The following is a 25,099-nucleotide window of genomic DNA, read 5'->3' on the forward strand; positions in this document are numbered from 1 at the left end:
GAACTTTGCCCTCCGATGTGTTTTGTTGGGTCTGTAAAACTTGGCCCTGACAGTGTTAAAAAAAATTTGTTTTTTTTTTTTTAGATTCCGCATGTGAGTGATATCATAAAAAAAAAATTAAATAAAATTTGTTTTTATTAGTTACCTACATTGAGAATTTCATTAGTTGCCTACATGAAAAAAAATCAGGAGATTTACACAGAAATCCAGATTCCTAACTTTTCTTGAAACACTGGAAACATTGGCCACGTAGAGACAGCATTCCCACATGGCAACAGTTAGCTGCTATAGCTGGTGGCAGAGTATCTGCTGCCTCATTAGATGGCGCATGAACACCATTGTCTCTGGATGCTGAGGATGGGCTAAGGAGTTGCCATGTGTCATTGTGCTTGCTCTGTTGTTCTTATATTAAAGAAGAAAGTAAAATATTTCTCATACCCATGTTTCTATCTGAAGTGGAAAAATGAAACCTATGCCAAGAAGGCCATATGGCCGAGAAAATGACTGAGAGCTTACTTCTTTGTAGATGTGGGGAATAATTCTATGAATTCAATGTGTAAAGTGTATTTCTGTTGAATGGAAACCACAGAGAATGAAACCACACAAAGATCCATGAGAAGCATATTGAAAAGATTGTGATGGAAAACTTAATGAACTAGACAAAGGACTAACGGTTCAATAGGGTCTGTGTTTATTTTCAAACAAAATGAGCAGTGCTGCTGTGTGATGTGGTTATGTGTTACATGAAGGAATTATCTGGGCATCAAAATCTTTTGCAGCCAGCAACTTTGTGAAAGAATTTTGATCGAATGTAAATACTCACTTAAACAAGTGTTTAAAAATATAAACCCAACCAGAAATACCATTGCTCAGCATGTTGAATGAAGGCTTAGAAGGGCACAACGTGTGAAAAAGGGGAATCATTTGTGGCAGATTCTACTGTAGGTGATGAAGCCACAGATATAAATATTCCACCCCCTAGTTGTATGTATTTATGGTGTCAATTCTTTTTGCCATCCAAAAGAAATTTCCCAACTCAGTTCCTAAACAAAGATTGGATCAAAGACTTGGCTTTGTTAGCTGACATTATTACTTATGTAAAGACAAATGTGTGATTCTCATTGTTCATTCCTTGTGAAATTTATGTTTGGAAAACCAATTCAGCAAGAACAGTCTGGCCCCTTTCCTATTCTGAGGTTGTTTTCCAAAAATGAAAGTGGCGACCTAAACTACACTCCTACATTTGTAGACTCGAAGGTTCAGTTCAAAACAAAACAAAATCCTGGTTTCAAACTCTTAAGATAATGAACTAACCTTTTCAGTTACCTTTATCAATTAATTTGTGTAGTTGAGGAACTACAGATGGAATATATAAACTGTAGTGCACTAAGGTACTAAAAACTAAGTATGAGTATGTTAGAATAGGAGATCTGCAGATCTCTCAGGATTAGATACTCTAAAATAAAACTTTTTTAAAGCAAGGATTTAGTGCACTGTTGAAAGTTTCTACATTTAATAGCAGCTGTTTTTTAAAAAAAAATTAAATATTGTTCCCAGTACAAGGCAGACTGCAATGGCAAATGAAAGACCTGACATTGACCTTTGGACCAAAAAAAGTGTGTCAGGTTTTTGGCCCTCTGTGAAAGCATAAGTTATATAGAAGAGAAATTCATAATGAAACATTCTCACTTAAATTTTTTTTAATTTAGTGACACTCATTGATTCATAGACAAAAAGTATGAATTGTTTTCTCAGGGAAGCCTGAGAAGCATCTTCAGGGAGGGAGTAGGGAAAGGCCCAAAGAACTGACGTCTTCGGAGGTTTCAGCAAGGATCTGGAACTGTTTCCTGATCCCTGGTGCCCAGGGCCCTGTAGCCTCTGACCTGTGTTTTAACGGTTCAGGGAGACAGAGTTGGAAGCCAGAGAGGAGTAGAAAGCGGATGCTTAATATGTATTTCTAATTTTAGTTAAATATATAATCTCCAATATTATATGTGTTTTTATCATGTTAGATGCTTATAGAAATTCAGTAATGAGGTTCAGATGTACATCTGAACAGTTGATCTTTCTTATACTCAGCTCACTTTTTTCATTTACTCAAATACCCTATAGGCCTTTGAGCTTACAACCCTGGTTAAAACAATTCACGTGCAAGTAATAGCTAATAAGTGCATTGCCTAGCATACAGTAAGTTTCCAATAAACTTAACTACCTTATTAAGCTCAAAGTATTAGTATCTAAACTTGGTGCTAAGGGTTTTCAGTATAATGTATAAGGGCATGTTGCTGTGAAAAATGAACGAGATTAGGATTAATATGCTGAGGGCCAGGCAGTCAAAGAGCAGATGGAAAGGTTCTGTCTAATAAATCAAAGGTAAAACTCATGTTTAAATTGTAAATGAAATGAACTCTTTGATTTGGGTATAAAATATGGTCTTATTGCTGGGACTAGATTGTTTTAAGATGACTACTTAAAGTAATCTACTGACTTTTTACTACTGACGCTTTAAGATGCAGCATCACTGTTTGAATGAATATCAGCTGTGACATTGTTCCTTCTCCCCTCCTCACCCCTATAAAAGTGAAGCAGCTTTGGAATGGAAAAACAATATGTACAAAAACCCTTTAGTGATACTGATTGTATTTGGTTTGTGAACTTAAAAAGGCATTGCAGATGGTAACAAGAGTGTTGTACATTGGTAATAAACTGACTTGAAAGAAGAATGGATTAGTTCAAAGTCCTAGAAGTTACTGAATGGGAAATTAAAAGGTATAAAATTATTAAGGTACAATATGTTATTAAGCTATATGTTATAAGTTAGTAATTAAAAATTTAGAATATTGGACCTGAATCTTTAATTACCTACTTTTTTTAATGTTTTTTAAAAATGAAAGTAAAAATTTAAAAAAAATCTAAATATTGCTCCCAAAGACATATTGCATTGCATGTTGGTACAAATTAAGTTTGGTAATATATTGAGTTATGTTATTAGATTACAGTTCCAGTGTGCTAGGAATACCACACCTACTAAGATGAAAGAAATCAGCCTGTGTAATACTGATAATAGCAGTTATTTATTTCACATTTAATATATGCACTGTTCTAAGTATCTCATATGTATCATCTCGTTTTAATCCCTTAGTCCATCCTAGATTGTAGCAGATATTACCAACATTGACAAATGAAAAAACCAAGAATTAGAATGTATATATTTTGCCCAGCATCACACAATGAAGGGCAGAAGGAGGTTTTGAATCCAAGTCTGTCTGACTTGAACACCCATGGTCTTTACCACAATGGTGACTGTGCTGGGTGACAAGTATGTTAACTAAGACTGAAAGGTGTGTGTGTGTGTGTGTGTGTGTGTGTGTGTGTAGGAGGGAGAATTTGGAAGGATGAGTTGAGGATAACCTTAGCTGGGTTTTAGGCTGATGTGCCAAAGATTTGATTATTTTCATCAAGCAGATTATATTGTCAGGCCATTAAGCAAAGCTTCAAAGGATTAATTATAGTTGCTTTTCCTATCTTCATTCTAGAAAAGTCAAACAAACAAACAAACAAACAAACAGAAGTACCCTACAGGTTACTGAGCAAGTTCAGGTGCTCTGCTCAGGTAGTAAAATATAGCTGTAAAAGGTAATGAAGCTGTTAGAAAGCTATTAACTTGACTTGTGTTTTCTTTTGCTTTCAGATCCAAAGCATGTATTCCTTATTTGAAAAACAGTAAAATTGCACATATCCTCAACCTCAGCCCACCCCTGAACCTAAATCCACTGTGGTTCAAACAGCACTGTGGTAGGTGGTAGGATGAGGGGCTGGCTTGTATGGTCAGTTTGTTTTGTATTAAATCAGTGTTTCTATGATGTGATCATGATTTGTATATCGCATTCAACATTAAATTTTCTGTACAGAATCAGTAGCATTTTAGAGAGTAATCTTTTCTCTGTAATTTTAAAATCGAGATACAACTTACATTAAATAAAATGCACGAATGTTAGTGGCTCAGTTTGATGAGTTCTGACAAATGTATACACCCGTATAGCCACTACCCAAATCAAGATACGGATATCCACTATCCTAGAAAGCTCCCTTAAGTCTCAGTGTGTTTGATTGTATGTTACTTATTCTTCAATAAAGTTGGTTAAAACTATCCATGAAATACTTTACCTTTCATAGCAAACTGATGATTTAAGATGAGTGTGTTGAATAACAAGATTTATGTATAGGTGCCTCCTTTGAAATAGTTGTATCAGATACTTAGTCTTTGCTTCAATATAATTCAGTGAAATTTGGAAAGGAAGACAGTTGGAATAGGAACCCATAGAACAAAACTAAAAGAACTTCTGTTTTAATTGACTGGATTAAACAAATTTGAAACCTTTTGTTGTTGTTTTACTAGCAGTAGTTTTCCTTTAAATGATCATTTTCAATAAAAAAAGAAAAAAAACAGATTAAGAAACAACAATGAAACTTGTCCCCATAACATTAAGAAAAATGGAAGTTTATTACTCTTTTAATCAAATATTAAGGTAGAAATATATACACCTAGTTCATTCATGGTATATATAAAATGTTTCCACAAAACTACAGTTACTTCTGTAAAAACTGCTCTTTTAAAAACAGTATCTTAAAAATATTTTGTATACATTATATTATTAAAGAATTCTGAAAAAATGTATCAAGGAGGACATAGTAACAGTAAGAAATTGGTTATTTATACTCACAAATTAACTTCTTTCTTAATTAAATTCTTTGTGGTTTCTTTCAGCTTATACCATTGCTAAGTATGGTATGTCTATGTGTGTGCTTGGAATGGCAGAAGAATTTAAAGGTGAAATTGCAGTCAATGCACTGTGGCCTAAAACAAGTATGTACTTATAAAGTCCCTTTATTGGATTTCTATTTATTGTCTTTAACACTCTTGAGATGCATGAATCTTGGGTGGGTAGGGTGGGGTACAAATGAGTAGACTGTCAAAAGTAACCTCAGTCTGTCTGGGAAATAAGTTCAACCTTTTATTGTTCGTAAAGGGCCCTTTTCAATCGTTTTCTGGCTTTGACTTGATCTGCATGACTATGTGATTGCTATACGAGAAACACTGAACACAGGAACACGTAAAGAGTCTCATTAAAGCCAACAGGAAGCCAGCTGCGTTTCCCTTACCTTTCTTCCATCTTTGTCTTTGGTACCTGACAGAGTTCTGCAAAATTCTCATACTTTTGTTTTCTCCTCACATATCCCAGCAAATGCTTCTTTACTTTCTTGTATTCTTACTATTTTGTCTTTTTCCTTTATGAAAAGCTGACTTTTCTATACTTTCACATGAGTTCTGAGTTCACAGAGTGCCTCAGTCCCCTTTAGGTGATGACAGTTCTACCCCAGAAAAATATGATAAGGAGAAAACATACTGGGAGTCCTTTTTCACTTCACTTTTTAAAAATTTGACAGAACTACTACTCAGCCATGAAAAGAGAATAAAATAATGCAATTTGCAGCAAAATAGATGGACCTGGAGATTGTCATACTAAGTGAAGTAAGCCAGAAAGAAGAAGAAAAATACCATATGATATGACTTATATGTGAAATCTAAAACAAACAAACAAAAGACACAGATGAACTTATTTACAAAACAGAAACAGACTCAGATGTAGAAAACAAACATGGTTACCAGGAGGTAAAGAAGGTTGGATGGGATAAATTGGGAGTTTGAGATTTGCAGATACTAATTACTATATATAAAATAGATAAACAACAAGTTTACACTGTATAATGGAGGGAACTGTATTCAACATCTTGTAGTAACCTATAATGAAAAAGGATATGAAAAGGATTATACGTATGTATATGTATGACTGAAACATTATGCTGTACACCAGAAATTGACACAAGATTGTGAACTGACTATACTTCAAAAAAAAAAAAAAAAAAGTTAACAGAACCTTTGTTACACTAGCATCAGAATTCAAACAGGTAAATTAGTGTGGCCTCTTTCCAGGGAAACTCATTAAGGATCAATACTGGTGTGTCTGCTCCTGAACAGTGGCCCCCATTTGGTGGTCACTTAGGTATTTATTGAATGAATGATAATTTTGGCTTCCTTTTGAAAGTATCTTCATATTCCTCACTACATTGCTTGAAACATACAGGCAGCAGATTGGAATATTTTCACTTATTTGAGGGTAGAGGTATTTTTGAAAAGGTGACTATTGAAACTTATGTCCTTGCTGTCCACCCTCTTAATCTACCAGCAGACTCCCCTCAGTGGAGCTTTTGGGGTGTCAGGACTTAGAAGGAATGAGCAAGGCATTGGTTTTGTAAGAAAAGTAATTGAGAAGGTTGTGAAGAAAATTGTTCCCCTCTGGGCCAGAGGACAGAATAGGGTCAGTAGAGAGCACTGGCGAGAGAAGTTCCTGAACAGAGCTTGACCCACAGAGATCGGAGGACCTCAACAGGGTGATTCTGTAGGTCAGATGAGTATTTCCTACCCTTGAGGCTGGGACAGTGAGGAGACCAGGGAGAATTCTTTAGGCTTCCAAACGGATTCAGTAACTGGTGCATCTAATGTTACCTACCCATGGGGTAGAGACTGCTGCACTTGCCCCTGCTGGCAAGGTTTCCATTGTTTAAATCATCTAAGGGTGAATAGAGAAATGAGGAGACAAAAAGTGCAGTGCAGCTAAGGAGATCCAATATCCAGACATAGAAAGAATAAACAAAACACCCAGGATAGCAGTTTCCATTGAAATAACACTGCTAAAGAAAAGAGAAAATACCTTGATTAAATACATGCAACAATTACAAGATTGAATTATTGTACGAAAAATACTTTCTAGAACTAGAGATTGTGTTTTGAATTGAAAAAAAATAGTAGTTGAATTGAAGGATTGGCTTGTCACTGTTAACACCCGAACAAGCAGCTTGGAAGTTTAAGAGAGCTCAAAATGCAGAACAAAAAACATCCTGAAGAAAAAGTAAAGAGACTTAAGGGACTTCCCATGCAAGTATCAGGAGTTCCAGAAGGAGGAAAAAGAACAACCCGAGAGAATCTCAGGATTTCAAAGATAAAAGGAAAATCTTGTAAGCTTTCAGACAGAATATATACTTACTTATAAAGGAGAAGGAACCAGATTGCAGACTTTTTATTGTCAACACCAGAAACTACAAAGCAGTGGAGTAACATCTGTAGATTACAGATAGGAAGGGACCCAGTCAGGATTAACATTGGTTGACACAAGATGAAGATATGGGGATGTGCAAGGATATCACATTTGAGAAAAACCTTCTAGGAGGGCTCTTAACCAAACTGCAAACCAATCAGAGCAGAGTCTTTTCCAAGATAGAGGGAAATAAAGAGAGGGAATAATGGCAAACAAATAACTGCGTAGCATATATGGTTAAATGTAAATAGCTTATGATAGAATGACTGAGAATATGAAATACAAGTACCAAATAAGAACTCTTGATATAGAAGAGATGCTGTAAGAGTAAACTTTTAGATTAATCTCTAACCACAAAAGCACTAAGCTCTGTTTTCAAAATCTAGAAGTTGAGGAAGAGAGAAATTAGGAAGTAATTGAATTCTAAAGGGCTCATGTGAACATGGGAAGGCTGGGGAATGAATTCTAACAGTTTTATCTTGGTCATCCATAATTCTGGATAGTATGTTTTTTAAAAATTATATTTTCTGTTTGGTTCTAGGGTGTAGAAATGCTTTTGATATTAAAATTATAGATAACTTCCTGAACTTTCTTATTCTAATAATTTATCGGTAGAGTTTTAAGTTTTCTTTATAGGCAATCATGTAAGTAATGATATTTATTTCTTCCTTTCCAATTATTTTGCCTTTGGCTTCTTTTTTTCTTGCTTTACTGGGCTCACCCTCTCCAAGGCTTTAAAAAATATATTGTTTATTTACATTTTTTTTGTAATTAGGCACTCCTTTAGAGTATCTGATTCATCATATTTCCAGAAACAGACTAGTCCTATCCACTTTTTATTAAATATATTACTAGACATTTTGTATTTTTATTCTTGTTCTCAATATATTTTCCATTATAGTTTCTAATTTGTTAACAAAGTGTATATAAAGACTATAATCTTTATTCTTTATAAGTGTACTAGCAAATTGAACTCTTATTAATACTAAAAAGTTTTCAGTGTATTCTATTAGATTTTTCAGATTGAAAGTCTTATCACAAAATTAATTAGAGAGGAGGCCAAGATGGCAGAGTAGAAGGACGCTCGTAGCTCACCCTCTCCCACAAATACACCAAGACTCAAATCCACTGGTCCTGTGGGGAGGGAGCAGCAAAGGAGGACTAGTGCTTGTTTGCTGGGTCTCTCCTCTCCAACGAAGAGGCCAGAGGGACAGAGAAGGAGCTTCTGAGGCTCCGATCTGTACGGAGCACCCCTTGACTGACAGAACTAAGTTAAACGGGCAGAAAGGGTCCCTGCGACACCCAGCCGGAGATGCAAGCCGACAGCTGGGGGACTGGACAGGCTGCCCGAGCCGGGTGGAGTACGGGGAGTGGCTGAACTGAGGCAGCCCCCGGGGACTGCAGGGTGCTGCACTCTGTGGATGAGTGGCTACACAAGGCAGAACAACCTGGGCCCTCCATAAAACAACGGGGGTGGCTGCACTGAGGTAGCCCCCAGGGACTGCAGGGTGCTGCACACTGTGGATGAGTGGGTACACAGGGCAGAACAACCTGGGCCCTCCATAAAACAACATGGCTGATGTGCCCTGAGGGGAAGGGTGCATACCCCCATCTCTGAAAACCCGCGGAAGGTTTTCCAGCGAAGAAAGGCGGGGCTCAGGCACAGCTGTCATATCCTCTGGGACTTAGCACCCAGGCTGGGGCAAGGGACGGGGGGCGCAAAACCTCAATCCGTACCTAAGGGCTTAGCAGCCTCAAAGGCCAGACGGAGACTTGTTTACAGCCTGAGGCAGATAGAATCCTTCCACCCTAGTACCTCAGAAAACTCACGCTGCCAAGACAAACAAGGAGCTGAGTTTGGGCACTGAGCAGGGGTGGGGCTGTTCCGTGATCTTCCGCAAGCCTGCCTGTAGAGCACGGATCCAAGGCAGAGTGGGCAGTGGCACAGAGCAGCGGAGATTAAAAAAAAAATAGAAAAAACTCAATCAAACTAAAAGCTGGTTTTTTGAAAAAGTAAATAAAATTGACAAACCGCTGGCCAAACTCACAAAGAAGAAAAAACAGAGCACAAATAAGCAAAATAAGAAAGGAAAATGGAGAAATTAACAACAAATAACTTAGAAATACAGAATATCATATGAGAATATTATGAAAAACTATATGGAACCAAAATGGATAACCTAGAGGAGATGGACAAATTTCTGGAAACATACAGTCCACCAAGACTGAACCAAGAAGAAACTGACCACTTGAACAAACCAGTCACTAGAAATGAAATTGAATTAGCAATAAAAAAAAACCTCCTTACAAATAAAAGTCCAGGACCGGACGACTTCACTGGGGAATTCTATCAAACATACAAAGAAGAACTCATACCAGTCCTTCTCAAACTCTTCCAGAAGATTGAAAAGGAGGGAATACTCCCAAACTCATTCTGTGAAGCCACCATCACCCTGATACCAAAACCAGGCAAAGACACTACTAAAAAAGAATTATAGACCAATATCACTGATGAACATTTATGCAAAAATCCTCACCAAAATATTAGCAAATAGAATCCAATAGCATATAAAAAATATTATACATCATGACCAAGTGGGGTTCATCCCAGGGACACAAGGATGGTTCAACATACACAAATCAATCAGTGTAATACATCACATCAATAAGAGAAAGGACAAAAACCACATGATCATCTCAATCGATGCAGAAAAAGCATTTCATAAAATTCAACACCCATTTATGATAAAAACTCTCACCAAAGTGGGTATAGAGGGAACATATCTCAACATAATAAAAGCTATATATGACAAACCTATAGCCCGCATAGTACTCAACGGTGAAAAACTCAAAAGCTTCCCACTAAAATCTGGGACAAGACAAGACTGCCCACTATCACCACTCCTATTCAACATAGTCTTGGAAGCCCTAGCCACAGCAATCAGTCAAGAGAGAGAAATAAAAGGGGTCCAAATTGGAAAAGAAGAGGTAAAATCACTATATGCTGATGACATGTTACTATATATAGAAAACCCTAAAAGGTCCACACAAAAACTACTGGAGCTGATCGAAGAATTCAGCAAGGTAGCAGGTTACAAGATTAACATTCAAAAATCAGTTGCATTTCTTTACACTAATGATGAATCAACAGAAAAAGAAAGTAAAGAAACAATCCCCTTTAAAATAGCACCCAAAGTAATAAAATACCTAGGAATAAATCTAACCAAGGAGGCAAAAGAATTATACACAGAAAACTATAAACCACTGATGAAGGAAATTAAAGAAGACTTTAAGAAATGGAAAGATATCCCATGCTCTTGGATTGAAAAAATCAATATTGTTAAAATGGTCACACTGCCCAAGGCCATCTACAGATTCAATGCAATCCCTATCCAATTACCGAGGACATTTCACAGAACTAGAACAAATCATAATGAAGTTTATATGGAACCATAAAAGACCTAGAATCGCCAAAGCATTACTGAAGAAAAAGAAAGAAGCTGGAGGAATAACTCTCCCAGACTTCAGACAATACTATAGAGCTACAGTCATCAAGACAGCATGGTATTGGTACAAAAACAGACATATAGACCAATGGAACAGAATAGAGAGCCCAGAAATGAACCCACAAACTTTTGGTCAACTAATTTTCAACAAAGGAGGCAAGAATATACAATGGAATAAAGACAGTCTCTTCAGCAAATGGTGTTGGGAAAACTGGACAGCAGCATGTAAAGCAATGAAGCTAGAGCACTCCCTTACACCATACACAAAAATCAACTCAAAATGGATCAAAGACTTAAAACATAAGACAAGATAACAATAAACCTCCTGGAAGAAAATATAGGCAAAACATTATCTGACATACATCTTAAAAATGTTCTCCTAGGGCAGTCTACCCAAGCAATAGAAATAAAAGCAATAAACAAATGGGACCTAATGAAACTTACAAGCTTATGCACAGCAAAGGAAACCATAAGTAAAACAAAACAACAACGTACAGAATGGGAGAAAATTTTTGCAAATGAAACCGACAAAGGCTTGATCTCCAAAATATGTAAGCAGCTCATATGACTTAATAAAAAAACAAACCAATCCACAAATGGGCAAAAGACCTAAACAAGCAATTCTCCAAGGAAGAAATACAAATGATCAATAGGCACATGAAAAAATGCTCAATATCACGAATTATCAGAGAAATGCAAATCAAAACTACAATGAGGTGTCACCTCACACCAGTCAGAATGGCCATCATTCAAAAATCCACAAATGACAAATGCTGGAGAGGCTGTGAAGAAAAGGGAACCCTCCTACACTGCTGGTGGGAATGCAGTTTGGTACAGCCACTATGGAAAACAGCACAGAGATTCCTCAAAAGACTAGGAATAGACTTACCATATGACCCAGGAATCCCACTCCTGGGCTTGTATCCAGAAGGAAATCTACTTCAGGATGACAGCTGCACCCCAATGTTCATAGCAGCACTATTTACAATAGCCAAGACATGGAAACAGCCTAAATGTCCATCAACAGATGACTGGGTAAAGAAGATGTGGTGTGTTTATACAATGGAATACTATTCAGCCATAAAAGCTGACAACATAACGCCATTTGCAGCAACATGGATGCTCCTGGAGAATGTCATTCTAAGTGAAGTAAGCCAGAAAGAGAAAGAAAAATGCCATATGAGATCGCTCATATATGGGGTCTAAAACAAAACAAAACAAAACATAAATACAGATCAGAAACAGACTCATGGACATTGAATACAAACTTGTGGTTGCCAAGAGGGTAGGGGGTGGAAAGGGACAGATTGGGATTTCAAAATGCAGAATAGATAAACAAGATTATAATGTATAGCACAGGGAAATATATACAAGATCTTATGGTAGCTCACAGAGAATAAAACATGACAATGAATATATATATGTTCATGTATAACTGAAAAGTTGTGCTGAACACTGGAATTTGACACAACATTGTAAAATGATTATAATTCAATAAAAAATGTTAAAAAAAAAACCAATTACACAAAGACCTCATTTTGATAATCATGTATTGTCAACAAATGACTCATAGTTTTGATATCTGCAGCTGGTTAGAAACATTCAGTGGAAAAACTAAGTGTTATGTTGGATCATGCATGCATTCTCAATGGGCCCAATGAAAACTGGATCTTGGGAAGTGTAAAAAAATTGTTACCCTCTTTACGCATAAAGCACAGATATATGTGCAGTACATATATATGGTATAGCTGTCTCATTAAAATTTCATAGGGACCACATACTATATAATTCCTCTCATATGAAATGTTCAGAAAGGTAGATCTATAGAAATTCAAAGTAAATTAGTGATTGTCTAGGGCTAGGGGGAATGAAGGTAGGGGACTGGGGGTGATTACTAATGGATACGGGGTTTATTTGGGGGTTGATGAAAATATTCTTAAATTGGTTGTGGTGATGATTATTCAAGTCTGAATATAGCAAAAGTCATTGATTTGAACACTTTAAATGGGTGAATTTTATGGTATGTGAACTATATCTCAATAAAATTATTAAAACACAGTAAGTGGTAATTATATCTGTTCTTTTGGTATATGCTAAATTCCTTGTCCAACTATTTCTTATTAAATTAGCTAATGCTTTTAGAACAATATTAAAGAGTAACAGTAATAAAGAGGCATATTTCTTGGCAATAATAGCAATGCTTTTATCATTAAGTATATGCAGTTTCTTCCCCTTTTTTAGCCTTTTTTATTGAAGTATAGTTTATTTACAATGTTGTGTTAGTCTCTGGTGTATAGCATAGTGATTCAGTTATATACATACAGATATATATTTTATTTTTCATTATAGGTTACTACAAGATACTGCATATAGTCCCATGTTATACAGTAAGCCCATGTTATTCCTTTTTTTTTTTTTTTAACTTCAGTTCTTGCATCCTTTCTGCTATGTGATGCTGCATTAGTATTTTTTTTTTTTATTGAAGTACCGTCAGTTATAATGTGTCAATTTCTGGTGTACAGCACAATGTCCCAGTCATGCATTTACATACATATATTCGTTTTCATTTTGCACTAGTATTAAATGTAGTAGTCAAAGCACTGAGATTTTGCTTGATTTACTGGAAATGTTTCTGTCCACTAAGTGGATTTGGCAAGTTGGTAACTATCATCCTGAACTACCGTAAAATCTAAGTGTAAGCTCTGTTATGCTTATTAAAGTTGAAACATTACTTTTTTATCATATCTCAAACTTGGAACTGTTGGAGAATTAAAAAAAAGAAATCAATACATTGCTTTTGCCCTTAGTGGTTTAAAGATTTTGTCTGGCCAAATAAATCACATAGATACAATGCAGTCAGAGAAGTAGTCTACCGAGATACTCTGCAAATAGGTGCACTCTTAATTATGAAGTTTGAGTCCCCTGATTAACTCAGTCTGCATCTTTTCTTCCCTGTGAGAGGCTTTGGGCTTTTGTATGCTCAGAATCACGCTTTGTTTTCATTTTTTATTAATTTAATTTGTCTACCAGCTTCTCAAGTAACCATACAATCTAGTCAGGGTAAAGAAATGATAGAACAGATTTTTATTAAATCTTCAAACACTGTTACTATTTGAAATTACCCAGCTTCTGTATTGCCTTTATCATTCTTAGTTGTGTGAGCTACAGTAACTCTCTCTGCCTAGTGTCCCCTTGTATAAAATTAGGAATTATAATAGATAATCTCTGTGGCTCTTTATTACCTATTTTTCAAACATTGAGTTATGAGAAAAGTAGAGAAACTAGTACACCATGTGCTATTCCCCTTCAGCCATTTTCAACACATGGCCAGTCTTATTTCACCAGCCCACATGCCTCTGGCCCCTTCATCCCCACCTGTACCCCCACTGGATTACTTTAAAGCAAATTCAAGTCATATTATCATTTCATCTGTATGTATTTCAATATGTGTCTTTAAAATACAAGATTCTTTTAAAAAAACATAAAATCATTAATGTTAATACCTTGATATCATCAAATGTATCTAGTCTGTGCTCCAATTTTCTCAAGTGTTTTCCATGCAGTTGGTTTATTGAAAACAGGATCTAAATTAAGTTCCACACATTACATCTCTGTGAAATGTCTCTTAAGTGTTTTTAATCTATAGTAGTTACTCTCTTTTATTTTCCCCTTGCCACTTACATTTTGAAATTCATTGTATAGAATTTCCAATATTCTGGATTTTCCTCATTCTCCCCATTGGGTCATTTAACATATTTCTGTTTCCTCTAAGGACCCTTATGTTGTTTATTCCTATTCTTCCTTCTGACATTATTTTACTTATTCGTTCATCACTCAACAAATATTTATTGGACAGTTATCATGTGACAGACGCTGTGCAGGGTACTGGAGATAATTCTTTGGCCTTTTCACCTGGTAGATGACTAGGCTGGTAAGAGTTGTCTGTTAAAAGAACATTTAATCCAGTATTTTTGCAGATTATTATAGTTCTAGGGGTACTCTTGAACTGCCACATAGCAGTGTGAAATGTACCCAGAGATGTAGCGTTGGAACAAGTGAGGGATTTCTTTTGTTTCCCATCTGCTGTGTACTAGGTGAGGGTATTTCCTCAGCTCCAGGCAGTAGTGAAAGGCCTAATGGCCTATGGTACTGAAGCTGGGAGAACAAGGGGCCATGGTGAGAATTTATGGAGCCCTGGGATATGCTGCTCATGTAACTCTTACGAAAATTTAGCTGTTGCAGCCAGCTCTCTAGTCACCATCTTTCTTTTCTAACAAGGCTCCAGGAGTCAGTTTTTTTAATTGAAATATAGTTGATGTACAATGTTACATTAGTTGCAGGCATACTACATAGTGATTTGACAGTTGCATACATTATGAACTGATCATTACAGCTGGATAAGGCTAGTAACAATCTGTCTCCACACAAAGTTATTACAATATTAGTGACCGTATTGCATATGCTGCATATTATATCCCTGTGGCTTATTTATTTTGTAACTGGAGGTTTGTACCTCTTTATCCCTTTCTCCTATTTTCCTCCCCCCTCCACCCAACTACCCCCCAGCAACCATCTGTTTGTTCTCTGTATCTATTAGTCTGTTTCTGTTTTGTTTTTCAGATTCCACGTGTAAGTGAGACCATATGGTATTTGTCTTTCTTTGTCTAACTTACTTAGCATAATACTCTCTAGATCCATCCATGTTGTCATATATGGCAATATTTCATTTTTTTAATGGCTGAGTAGTATTCTGTTGTGTGTATCTGTGTCTGTCTGTCTATCTGTCTATCTATATATCTCACATCCTCTTTATCTATTTATCTATTGATGGGCACTTAAGTTGCTTCCATATCTTGGTTATTGTAAATAATGCTGCAATGTGTGCATATATATTTTTGAATTAGTGTTTTTGTTTTCTTTGGGTAAATACCCACAAGTGAAATTGCTGGATCATATGGCAGTTCTCTTTTCTATTTTTTGAGTAGGAGTCAATTTTTAAAAATTCCTTTTGTCTGCAATTTGACTAAGATTCCTTTATTCCCTGACCCACTGTGGGATCAGAACCATGATCTATTGCTTCATTTCCCTTCTATTACTGTAGCAGACATAGTTCTTTTAAGATTTTCTGGGAGTGATATTCTTTGCAGTGGGGCAAGAGATGAGAATGAAAAAAGTGCTTCTATAATATTTTGCAAACTACATGTCAAGACTCATTGGTGAGTCATGAAACCAATTTAGTGAGGCATGAAATCAGTTTAGTGGATTGATTTGTGAAATTGATTTAGTAGATAGCAGCCAGAATTTTGTTTTATTTCTAATGGAATAAAATAGAAAAATATTAGAGAGCTCCGCATATAGCAGAATCAGTATTATTCTATAAACTTATCTACTGTGTACAAGGCACTTGGGGTATTAAGATGAATGTTGATGCAGTCCTTACCTTCAAAGAGTTTACCATTTAGTGTGAGAGATGAAAGAGTTGGTTACCAACATTTTCACTTTGTCCTTCTTTCCTCACCTCCAGTCACCTAACCTTTAGGGCTTTAGGATCCTGGGGTGACAAAGTGAGAAAGAGCCTAGTCCGACTCTAAAAATTTTAGATTTTATTCATACAACAAATACTTATTGGACATCTATCATGTGCCAAACTCTGTTCTAGTTGCTTAAGATACATTAGAAAACAAAACAGACAAGAATCTCTGCCCTCATGGAACTTGCATTCTAATTGGGAGAGACACAATAGACGGTTACCATAATGAATAATAAATTATATCGTATGCTAGAAGGTGATAATGCTCTGGAAAAATAGAACAAAGTGAGGGATATTAGGAGTCTCAGGTGTTGGGGAACATAAGTTACAGCTTTTAAATAGGGTAGAAAGCTTTGGCCTTTTTTAGGTGACACTTGAGCACAGACTTGAAGGAGGTAATGGAGTTTGCCTTGGAATGTGTCAGTCATGGGATATTTGAGGGAAAAGCGTTGAAGGCAGAAGAAATAGTCTACGTAAAGGTCCTCTGAGGTGAGGATGCTGGGCATGGTGAAAGCAGGGAGAAGGCCGGCGTGGCCGGAGTGAGGGAGGGCGGGTAGTAGGACATGAGATGATGCCCATGAGGTAATGGCAGTCAGATGTTGTAGGTTCTTGCCAAGACTTGGGTTTTTACTCTGAATAAAGTGAGAAATGTTTGCAGGGTTTTGAGCAGAGAGGATGGACCTGATCAACCTTAAATTTGTAAAGTGATCTCTCTGACTGCTCTGTTGAGAATAGAATCTCAGGGGGAAAAGGGAGATACAGGGGGAAGTTTGGAAGCTACTGGTATAACTGAGGCATAGGTGTTAGTAGCTGTGACCAAGGTGATATCAGTGGCAGAGAGTGGTCAGATTCTGATATATTTTGAGGGTAGAACCAACAAGATCTGCTGATGGATTAGATGTAGGCTATGAGGAGAAAAGAAGAGTCACAGATGACTCCCAAGGTTTTTGGCTTTAGTAACTGGAATAATGGCGTTGCCATCAGCTAAGATAGGAAAAGCTACAGATGGGGCAGGTGTGGGGAACAGGGTTAGGAGTTCAGTTTGGGGCATTGTGTTTGAGCAGCCAAGTGGAGATGGTCAATAGGTAACTGGATTTGGAAGTCTGGGGGTGAGGAGAGAGGTCCAGGCTGCAGAGAGAAATTTGTGGGTTATCAGCATATAGATGATGTATAAAGCCACAAGGGTCAATGATGTCATCTAGGGAGTGAATAGAAGATGAGAAAGGACCATTGGCCATTGCATTGTTAAGAAGTTGGGAAGAAGAGGAAAAATCCACATAAGAGGGTAAGGTAGGAAGAAAACCAAAGAGCATGATGTCCTGAAAGCCAATTGAAGAAAATGTTTCAAGGAAGAAAGGGAGTGATCATTTGTGTCAAATGCTGTTCATAGTTCTTTTTTTTTAATTGAAATATAGTTAATTTACAATGTTTTAGGTGTACAGTGAAGTGATTCAATTATACATATATATCTTTTTAAAAAAAATTCTTTTGGGAGGGTTAATTAGGTTTAGGTTTATTTATTTTTTAAATGGAAGTACTGGGGATTGAACCTAGGACCTCGTGAATGCTAGGCACACACTCTACCTCTGAGCTATACCCACCCCTCCATGTATACCTATTCTTTTTTAGATTTCTCATAGTTCTTATAAGGTGGGGACTGATCACTGGATTTAGTAATCTGTACATCTCCTTCTTATCACTTATAACATTTGAAATTAAGTTACTGATTTTATAACTATAGTTGTTTAATGTCTTTCTTGCTACATAAAAGCTTCTTGAAGGTAGAGACAGTATCTGTTTTGTTCATTTTATTAACAGTCATCATAGACATTCAGTAAATATTTGCTGAATAAATGAATGTGCAGTATGATTACTTTCTGCATAGGTCCAAAATAAACATTCTGAACAAAGGTTTTATAAGAAAGAGAGGGAACATTGTATGACAAGGAATGTGGAGGACATTATCAGGATTGGCAGGAGAAATCAGCTCACTGCCAAAATCTTTGCTTTAGCTTGGAGGTGTTCCTTTTAGAAGATTTTCTGGATGTAGCGGAACGATTGGTATCATTTGAGTCCTAGACTTGTATGGCACAGTGAGTTGAATTTACAGTCACCTCCTTGGGATACATGGAATGATGAATTATGTACGGGATACTTTTGAAACATATCGCTCAGGTTAAAGATCAGGAAAGGTCAGGAAAGGAGGTTTTCTAATGGAACAATTGAATTGAGACCTCAAGAGGTTGTTGGATTTAGCAAGAAGGAGATCTGAGCAAGGCATTCCTGGCAGAGGGAACAATAAAGGCTGAGTAATTATGAGGAAATACCATGTATTTGGTGGAACTACAAGGAATTTGACATGCTGTGTGTGTGATGAGGTGTGGGCTTTTTATTTCCCTCTGAATTTGAGCAGCTGAAGTGGTTGAGATTGACCTGAATGTTGGGTGGGTGTGAGGTTGTGGGGGAGATGGATGAACTGATCCTGAGGTCTTTACTGCCACGTTTCGGAGCTTGAATTTCAACTGTATTCAGTAGAGAGCCACTTTAGAATTTTAGAAACAGGAGAGCGATAATAAGCAAAGGGAAAGAGGAACAGCGTGTTGTTGATGAGGTTTAGGAATTTTAATTTGGCATCTGAGTATAGGATGACTTGTAAGACTGGCAAGAAGAAGCAAGGAAGCTCACTAGAATATTGCATTATTCATAATGAGTGCAATGAAAATGGATTTAAGAGGGTGTCCAGGCTCCTGGCTGTTTGTTAGGCCCCTATTAAAAAAAAAAAAAAAAACACATCTCTTTCCAGATCGTTTAGAGAGGCTCTCTCTTTATGCTTGCTGGAACCAGGAGTAATCTCCCAACATTATTGCCCTTCCAGGAAGAGGAGATTTATTGCACTTAACAGAATGAGTACTGTGTGACATATGTTATCTACAATCAAAACAGTGTCCTGGTCTACTGTTTGTCCTCTCTGGCTCAGTGTTCCTTCTCTACACTGGCTACATTACCCATCCTGGGTCTAGAACTTTCATCCCACTGAATTCAGTACATCCAGAGAAGCGATCAGAGAGCAAGCCTTTAGTAGTTTCCCGACTTGAGGATCTCAGGCCTGCAACTAGTCACCTTCAGAAGTATAATTTTTTTCTTTTTACAAGACCCATTTCATAGTTTCTGCTGAGTGGAGGTTGGGGAGGGGAGGGGGGATGATGGCTGCTGTTGAAAGTGCCTGCTGCCTCTTGCCTCTGGACTGGTCAGAAAAAGTGTGGTAGAAGAGGCAAGTCCACTTTTGGATAGATTTCATGTGAGCTGGGATGAGGAGTCTGGAAATGTCGGCTGCTGATCTTGGTAATGGCAGCAGAGAGGAAGATAGCAGAAGTATCACAGAACAGCTACAGTCCCCTGTTACCTGGAACACATTACAAATAGACATGAGAACTCAGCTAACCAGGGATGTCAAGGTGACAAGGCGGCAGCTGGCCTTTCTCATGCTAGAAACCAAAACTAGTTTCCCTGTTTTTCAAAGGACCTACTTATCAACTAGGTTAAACAGCGGTTTATACCATTTTTCATTGATTCTGAGCTGCCCATGTTTTCACATGTTTTTATCTTTAATATGAGGATGCTCTTACAGTTGATGATGTATTATAGTTTGATTGGCAGGTTTTTTGTTTTCTTAGTGGTACACTTTATAATCAATGGTATCTTCGGTTCAGTGAGTACATACAAGAATAAATGTGGGTGCATAGATACAGAGAACAAAGTAGTGGTTACCAGAGGCAAAGAGGAGGGGGAGGGTGAAATAGCTAAAAGGGATCAACTAAATGGTGATGGATGGAAATGAAACTTTTGGGGGTGAGCATGCTGTAGTGTACACAGAAGTCATGAAACATATAGTATTATAAAACCAATGTTACCTCAACAAATTAAAAACATTTTTTTTAAGGTTCTGGAAATGGATGGTGGTAATGGTTGCACAACATTGTGAGTGTAATTAATGCCAAAGAACTATACACTTACAAATGGTTAAAATGGTAAATTTTGTTTTATATATATATATAATATATATGTATATTATATGTAATAAAATATTTTTAAAAAGAAAAGCTAGAATTCTTGTGCTTAGAAAATGTAAAGAAATATACATGGACATTTCCAAGTTTCTAATAAAGAAGATGGAGTCAAAAAAAAAAAAAAAGGAATATATGTGTGTGCTTGGTGAGGGCTGGCAGGTGTTAAAGAGATAAGCTCTCTCCCCAGAGAAGAAGGAGTCAAAGGCAGTGCTGATGTTTGAAGCCTGATATGCACTGTTTGTTTATGTGAAAGGAAATCTGTGATTGATTTTAAGACTTACCGTTTTGTTTAGCAAGCTATAATCAGGAGAAGCACTCAGAAGCTATTAGATACTTTTCCAATTATTCTTTGGTAAGACTTAAACTTTAGGGTCACCTTTAGGATTCTTGTGATCCAGGGCATATTAACTTTCATTGCAAACCTTACTTATTTTCTTTCCCAGAAATCATCAGTGAGTTTCACTTGATTGACCTTGTTGTTAACCTGTTTCTATGTTAGTTTTATAACCTCTTAGGTTTACCCGTTAAAATTGCAAAATCCTTTGTTGAGAATAACTCCATGGCTCACTTCCTGATTTGGGGCGGGGTGGTCTATATGTGCTTTCTTTATATCTTCTATAGAAAGGTCATTTTTAACAATCGGTTGTTTGGGAAAACCATTCCTTGTCCTTTTGTATACACATATATGTACTTACATGACACATTCTTAATTAAGAATTTTTAAGAATTTGCATGCCATTCAATGTAGACTACAGTCTGCAGTGAGACTGGAGTGTGTATATGTGTGTGTGTAGTCTTGGTGTAGACTATATTGACATGTTTACAGAAAAATTCTGCAGTTTATAAGAGTAAGATGATAACTGAATTCTTAAAAAGTTAGTTAACAAAGTATGACCCATTAGTCACATGGTGACTAAGAGCCTGGCTCTGGAGTCAAGCTGCAAGGTGTTTGAATTCTAGCTTCTGCAACCTTGGACAAGTTACTTAACCATCCTGTGCCTGAGGGCTGTCATCTGTGTAATGGGGATACTAACAGGACCTTCCTCGTAGAAGTAATTCAGATAATATATGTAAAGTATGTTGCACCATACCCAGCACAGGGCACACTTAATAAATGTTAGCTACTCTTTTTTATTAGTAAGTTACCACTTCATGAGTGAGACCAGAGCCCTTGAATTATTGGTTAAGTAAAAATATTTCTTCCTAGTAAATGATTTTGAGGTATAGTATGGAGAAGTATCTTCTAATTCATTGCTTTTAAGATGTCCCCCAGGTTAATATGGACTCTTTGAAAGAGAAATGTGTGCTAAGATGTAATTGCCATGAAAGCAGGAAATTACTTTTTGTCTGTTTTGTCTTCTCATCTATTATAATACCTCCGGTAGTGCCTGACTTTTTACTAAGGCTCAATAACTATTTGTTGAATGAGTGAAAAAGGGTCAGTGACTCTTAAAAGCTACAAACTTTTCATCTCATGGACTGAATTATGTGAGTGACTCCACTATGTAGTGATTTTAAATGACGGTTTAGCAGTTTTATGGAGAGGAGTTTATCTAAGTTACTAGAAACTCTGAAACGTAAAGTACAATTAAACAAACTGACTTTCATTGCTTTAGATGTAAGCTAAGATATATATGTAAATTGAGATAAGTTCCTGTTCACAACTTTGACAGTGTTTAATTAAGAAGTTTCAAGTTACTTCGTAAAAAAACAGAATTTAAAAATTATGTGCCCCTAAAACAATGAAAATTATATGCAAATATTAACAGTAATTATCTGCAGGTAGGATTATAGATAATATAAAAATTCTTCCTTTTGCTTCTCTTTATTTTCTAGCATTTCATAAATGATAGTCATATCTGAAATTATAAGGGACTCTCAAATTCAGGCAGTATTTATTGAGTGTTTATGGTTTATCTGTCATTGTCTTAGGTACTGGGGCTACAGTGATGAACAAGAAAAACAAGTCTCTATATTCTGGTAGAGGGGAAGAAGAAAATAAGCTTGGGAAAGGAGATTCGTATTTTATAGACAGGGAACTGAGGCTAAAGGATGTTCAAGGGACTTGCCAAAGTCACGGCATAGTTGGCAAGTTGGCATAAAAATGTCACTTACCTGATTTACAGCTCGGAGCTCTTGCTATTATACCTTACTGGCTTTATTGACTCTGGAGAGTGGTATGCAAATTCTTGAGCATTCTAAATCAGAAGTCTAATGGAATTTTGCTATGAGTCTCATGAAGGAGTTCTTTATGAGGCAGTGTTATGTTGGGTAAGGAACATGTATGTGTTTTCTCCCCAATTACGTCAACAAAACGTTCAGCAAATCCTTTACACTCATCAGCTGAACTAGAGAGAGATTAGCTGTCTTGCTTGTTACTTCCATAGTCCTGTTATTTGATTTGGAGTTACATATATATGTGTTCGGTTTTTTTCTACAGCCATACACACTGCTGCTATGGATATGCTGGGAGGATCTGGTATCAAAAGACAATGCAGAAAAGTTGATATCATTGCAGATGCCGCATACTGCATTTTCAAAAAGCCAAAAAGTTTTACTGGCAACTTTATTATTGATGAAAATATCTTAAAAGAAGAAGGAATAAAAAATTTTGATGTCTACGCCATTGCACCAGGTACTGCTTACAGTTTTCAAAAGTAATGATGTGTTTTTCCGTATTTTCTGCAATGGATATACATTTTGTGTGTGTGCGTGTGTTTATATAATTATAAAATGAATGTACTATTTTTCTGCAATGGATATACATTTTGTGTGTGTGCGTGTGTTTATATAATTATAAAATGAATGTATTATTTTAAAAGCTGAAATGAGTTGAAGGCTTTTTAAGTGATATGCAGATTCAGAAGTTCACATCAGCTTTTAGCCATTTCCAAATCTTGAAGCCAAAAAGGAAAATTAATTTTTTAAGTTGATCTTAAAATCACCCAGTAAAGATTTTATTCAAGGATATGGTAAAAGATGATACAGTGGTGAGTTTTTCACAAAAAACTTTGTAAGATTACAGGCTCTTTCCAAATGTTTATCTTTTAAGTGCAGTCTCTGAGAGTAACTTCCTGATAGATGGTGAAGCTGAATGAGCACAATCTGTCCCACATACAAGGGTGTGATTCAAGTTCTCAGAAGGCCCCTTGTTCAAAAATAATTCTTCCTGTTGTAATTGCAGATGATGGTGATGAAACTGCATTTTTACTTAATGTATCAACTATAATATATACTATATAACAAGACAGTGTAGCCAAAATGAAAGTTATGTTTATTTGTGCAAAAGTATATTTTAAATATTATTAATTAGGTTGAACTTCTAGGTGACAGAAACCACATTTGTATTTTTATCATCCCTGCCTCCTCAGTTTGAACTGAATTGAATTAAATATAGCTCTTTACAGGACACTTTTATATACAGTATCTGTTTATCCTTCATAGCAATCCTGTGAAGGAAGCAATATTGTACACTGATTAGGAACATGGAGTTTGGGAGAAGATAACCCAGTTCAGATTCTGGTTCAGCTGCTCATTAGCTGGACAACCTTGGGTATGTCACCTGCTGTCTCTGAGCCTCACTTTCCTTATTGGTAAAAATAAGGGAATGATACCTTTTACACAGGATTTTTCAAAGAACTAAATGCAATAATGTATACACTGTTCTTGTCACAGTGCCTTGGCATGTAATACAATCATAGTATTTAGTAGTTAATATTTATAGTAGAAAAACAGGCTCAAAGAGATTAAGCTTTGCCTAAGAGCTGTCAGGTAATAAGTGACAGAACTTGAACCAGACCTAGGTCATGTCTTCTGGCTCCGGGTACAATGTAGTTATCACTTTACATTTAACTTCCTTTTTTCTTTTAATTGAAGTATAGTTGATTTACAATGTTGTGTTAGTTTCAGGTGTACAGCAAAGTGATTCAGATATGCATGTGAGTGTATATATATATTTTTTCATTCATTTTCAGATTCTTTTCCATTATAGGTTATTACAAGATTTTGAGTAGTTCTCTGTGCTATACAGTAGGTCCTTCTTGGTTATCTATTTTATATATAGTCCTGTGTATATGTTAATCCCAAACTCCTAATTTATCCCTCACCCTCTTTTCCCCTTTGATAGCCATATTTGTTTTCTATGTCTGTAAGTCTATTTTTGTTTTGTAAATAAGTTCATTTGTGTCACTTTTTAGATTCCACATAAAAGAAATATCATATGATAATTGTCTTTCTCTGACTTAACTTCACTTAGTATGATAATCTCTAGGTCCATCCATATTGCTGGAAATGGCATTATTTCATTCATTTTTATGGCTGAGTAATATTCCATTACACACACACACCACATCTTCTTTATCTGTTCATATGTCGATGGAAATTTAGGTTGCTTCCATGTCTTCCAGGTGATTTATGTCAAAGAGTGTTCTGCATATGTTTTCCTTTAATTTTAGAGTACCTGGTCTTACATTTAGGTCTTCAATCCATTTTGAGTTTATTTTTGTATATGGTGTTAGAGAATGTTTTAATTTCATTCTTTTACACATAGCTGTCCACAGTTTTCCCAGCACCACTTATAGAAGAGACTGACTTTTCTCCATTGTATATTCTTGCCTCCTTTGTCACAGATAAATCGACCATAGGTGTGAGGATTTATTTCTGGACCGTCTATTCTGTTTCATTGATATGTATGTCTGTTTTTGTGCTGGTACCATACTGCTCTGATTACTGTAGCTTTGTAGTATAGCCTGAAGTCAGGGAGCCTGATTCCTTCGGTTCTGGTCTTTCTTAAGATTGCTTTGGATATTTGTGGTCTTTGTGTTTCCATACAAATCTTAA

General features: G+C 36.4%; 1 protein-coding gene across 2 annotated transcripts in view; it reads left to right on the plus strand.

The window, feature by feature from the left end:
- HSDL2 (hydroxysteroid dehydrogenase like 2) overlaps positions 1-25,099 on the plus strand; it is a 63,451-nt gene that overhangs the window by 16,520 nt on the left and 21,832 nt on the right. For both annotated transcript variants that reach the window (XM_006174963.3, XM_032478203.1), the window contains exons 5-7: positions 3,692-3,795; positions 4,769-4,867; positions 22,701-22,895. In XM_006174963.3, coding sequence (XP_006175025.1) covers positions 3,692-3,795; positions 4,769-4,867; positions 22,701-22,895 — 398 coding nt within the window. The remainder of the gene's footprint in view (positions 1-3,691; positions 3,796-4,768; positions 4,868-22,700; positions 22,896-25,099) is intronic.

Source organism: Camelus ferus, chromosome 4 (assembly GCF_009834535.1).
Source record: "Camelus ferus isolate YT-003-E chromosome 4, BCGSAC_Cfer_1.0, whole genome shotgun sequence".
Taxonomy (NCBI): domain Eukaryota; kingdom Metazoa; phylum Chordata; class Mammalia; order Artiodactyla; family Camelidae; genus Camelus; species Camelus ferus.